Source organism: Priapulus caudatus, unplaced genomic scaffold (assembly GCF_000485595.1).
Source record: "Priapulus caudatus unplaced genomic scaffold, Priapulus_caudatus-5.0.1 Scaffold2455, whole genome shotgun sequence".
Lineage (NCBI taxonomy): Eukaryota > Metazoa > Priapulida > Priapulimorpha > Priapulimorphida > Priapulidae > Priapulus > Priapulus caudatus.
The window spans coordinates 9,017-11,364 of NW_014579516.1; the positions used below are offsets into that span (position 1 = coordinate 9,017).

General features: G+C 38.4%; 1 protein-coding gene across 2 annotated transcripts in view; it reads left to right on the plus strand.

Moving 5' to 3' along the window:
- The window catches only part of LOC106818720, a 16,262-nt gene that overhangs the window by 2,671 nt on the left and 11,243 nt on the right, over positions 1 to 2,348 (plus strand). For both annotated transcript variants that reach the window (XR_001395285.1, XM_014823395.1), the window contains exons 2-6: positions 546 to 707; positions 885 to 979; positions 1,267 to 1,306; positions 1,551 to 1,718; positions 2,150 to 2,244. Coding sequence is in view for 1 of the 2 variants with exons in the window: in XM_014823395.1 (XP_014678881.1) it covers positions 553 to 707; positions 885 to 979; positions 1,267 to 1,306; positions 1,551 to 1,718; positions 2,150 to 2,244 (553 nt within the window). In the remaining variant the exon portion in view is untranslated. The remainder of the gene's footprint in view (positions 1 to 545; positions 708 to 884; positions 980 to 1,266; positions 1,307 to 1,550; positions 1,719 to 2,149; positions 2,245 to 2,348) is intronic.

The following is a 2,348-nucleotide window of genomic DNA, read 5'->3' on the forward strand; positions in this document are numbered from 1 at the left end:
TATCCAAAAATGGGATACCAGATCTTTGGGGGGGATACCAGATTTCAATACTTGGTATCCCGAATGGATACCATAATAAAAATCTAATTTCGACCCTTGATAAGCCTTGAATATTTTTAACGTGTGAACGCTAAGTACAGTACTGAAATCATCGTGTGAACGCAGCTATAATCTGAGTAGAACACCATGGGGTTTATGTATGGGGAGTTCGAGTCGAGTATGTTGTTGTATGTTGTATGTTGTATGTTGTATGTATGTTGTAGTCGAGTCCGCACCCCCCGAGTCCGAGTCCGAGTCCGAGTCATTGCACTCTGAGGCCGAGACCGAGACCGAGACCAAGGAAAACGGTCTCGAGACCCGTCTCGAGGCCAAGACCAGTCTCGAGACCTACAACACTGGTACGCAGCGTAGTGCAGAGTCACCTTTCGCGCCGACGTTAGGCTTTTCTTTTGCAGTGAGGAGTTGTTTACCACAGTTAGGAGAGTTATTAGTCGGTGCAATAAGATTTATTATTTTAATTTTTACTGATTTGTTGGAACTGGTAGTGGAAGCATGGCTGGAACTGAAAGAACGTGCATACGATGTGCAACTAAAATTCGAAAGAGACCTGGAAAATCCGGAGGCTACACTTCAGTTGGCATTCAATGCAAGCTCATTGGACAGGATATAACAGTCGGTGATGCTCTAAAGGTGGAACGTGGAGATGGGTAACATGAACACATTTTTCTGTATTCTTTTTAAAGCTATCGAAAAAAAGAAGAAAAAAAGAAGAATCGAATTATGTCATTATGGTTTATAGTTTGCACTAGATTAAAAAATTAAACTAATAAAAACATGTAGTAAAAATTAAAAGTATGTGCTTCAAGTGTGTTTGTATATTTCAGTGAAAACACAGTTGCATCTGGCTATGTGTGCCAGAAGTGCCGCTACCGCCTGGGCAAAATGATGTCCGAATCACAAATGCTACCAACAGCATCAGGTTAGAAAAACATGAGTGCAATTCATTAATTGGATTTTTAATAAATATATAAATATTACTGATATTACTTATGGATATCTCTGGTTCTATATTGAAGTAAAATAAATACGAACGCTGTGCTCTTTGCTATTGTTATATTTGTGGCAACGTCACAAATAAGCATACCTACATTTACCAATACTTGCAAAATTCTGAACATTGCTGATCTAGACATAAATTCAGATATATCATTAATGACAGTATAGTCTATTTTCAAAAATTTTAAATAGTTGTTTATTAATGTTAAGGTACTGCGTCTCCACTGAAAACGATTAGCCAAAGAAGAAGGTATGTTAACAAACAACGACCAAGAAGCAGCATCATAGTACGCTGCGTACTCCCCATACATAATCCGAGTAGAACATCATGGGGTTTATATATGAGGAGTACGCAGCGTAGTGCAGAGTCACCTTTCGTGCCGACGTTAGGCTTTTATTTTGCAGTGAGGAGTTGTTTACCGCAGTTAGGAGAGTTATTAGTGGTGCAATAAGATTTACTATTTTAATTTTTACTGATTTGTTGGAACTGGTAGTGGAAGCATGGTTGGAAATGGAACTAGAAGAACGTGCGTACGATGTGCTACTCAAATTCGAAAGAGACCTGAAAAATCCGGAGGATATTCTTCATATAGCATTCATTGCAAGCTCATTGGACAGGATATAACAGTCGGTGATGCTCTAAAGGTGGAACGTGGAGATGGGTAACGTGAACACATTTTTCTGTATTCTTTTTAAAGCTATCATGCCCATTGCTTAATTGCGGTTTTTATTTTCCATGGTTGTATTTAAACTATGGTAAGATGTTGAAATTGATTGTTTCATGTGCAAGTATCAGTAACCGTCTCTGATGCTTGAATAGTGGAACGATACTTTTGGTACCGTAAACTCAATTTTTCTACTATTTAAAGCTAACATGGCTTGCATGTTATGTTATTGGTATCCATGGTTTTGTTGAAAGGGCTTAATGTAGACATGTATTTATGCTTACTACATTAAGAGGTAGAAATTGTATTAATATAAGAATCGAGTTATGTCATTATGGTTTAGTTTGCACAAGATTAAAAAATTAAACTAATAAAAACATGGAGTAAAAATTAAAAGTATGTACTTCAAGTGTGTTTGTACATTTCAGTGAAAACACAGTTGCATCTGGCCATGTGTGCACCAAGTGCCGCTACCGCCTGAGCAAAATGATGTCCGAATCACAAATGCTACCAACAGCATCAGGTTAGTGCAATTCATTAATTGGATTTTTAGCTCATCTGACGTAGTCAGGTGCAGCTTGTAGAATCGCATGATTGTCCGTCCGTCCGGCCGTCCGTGCGTCCGTC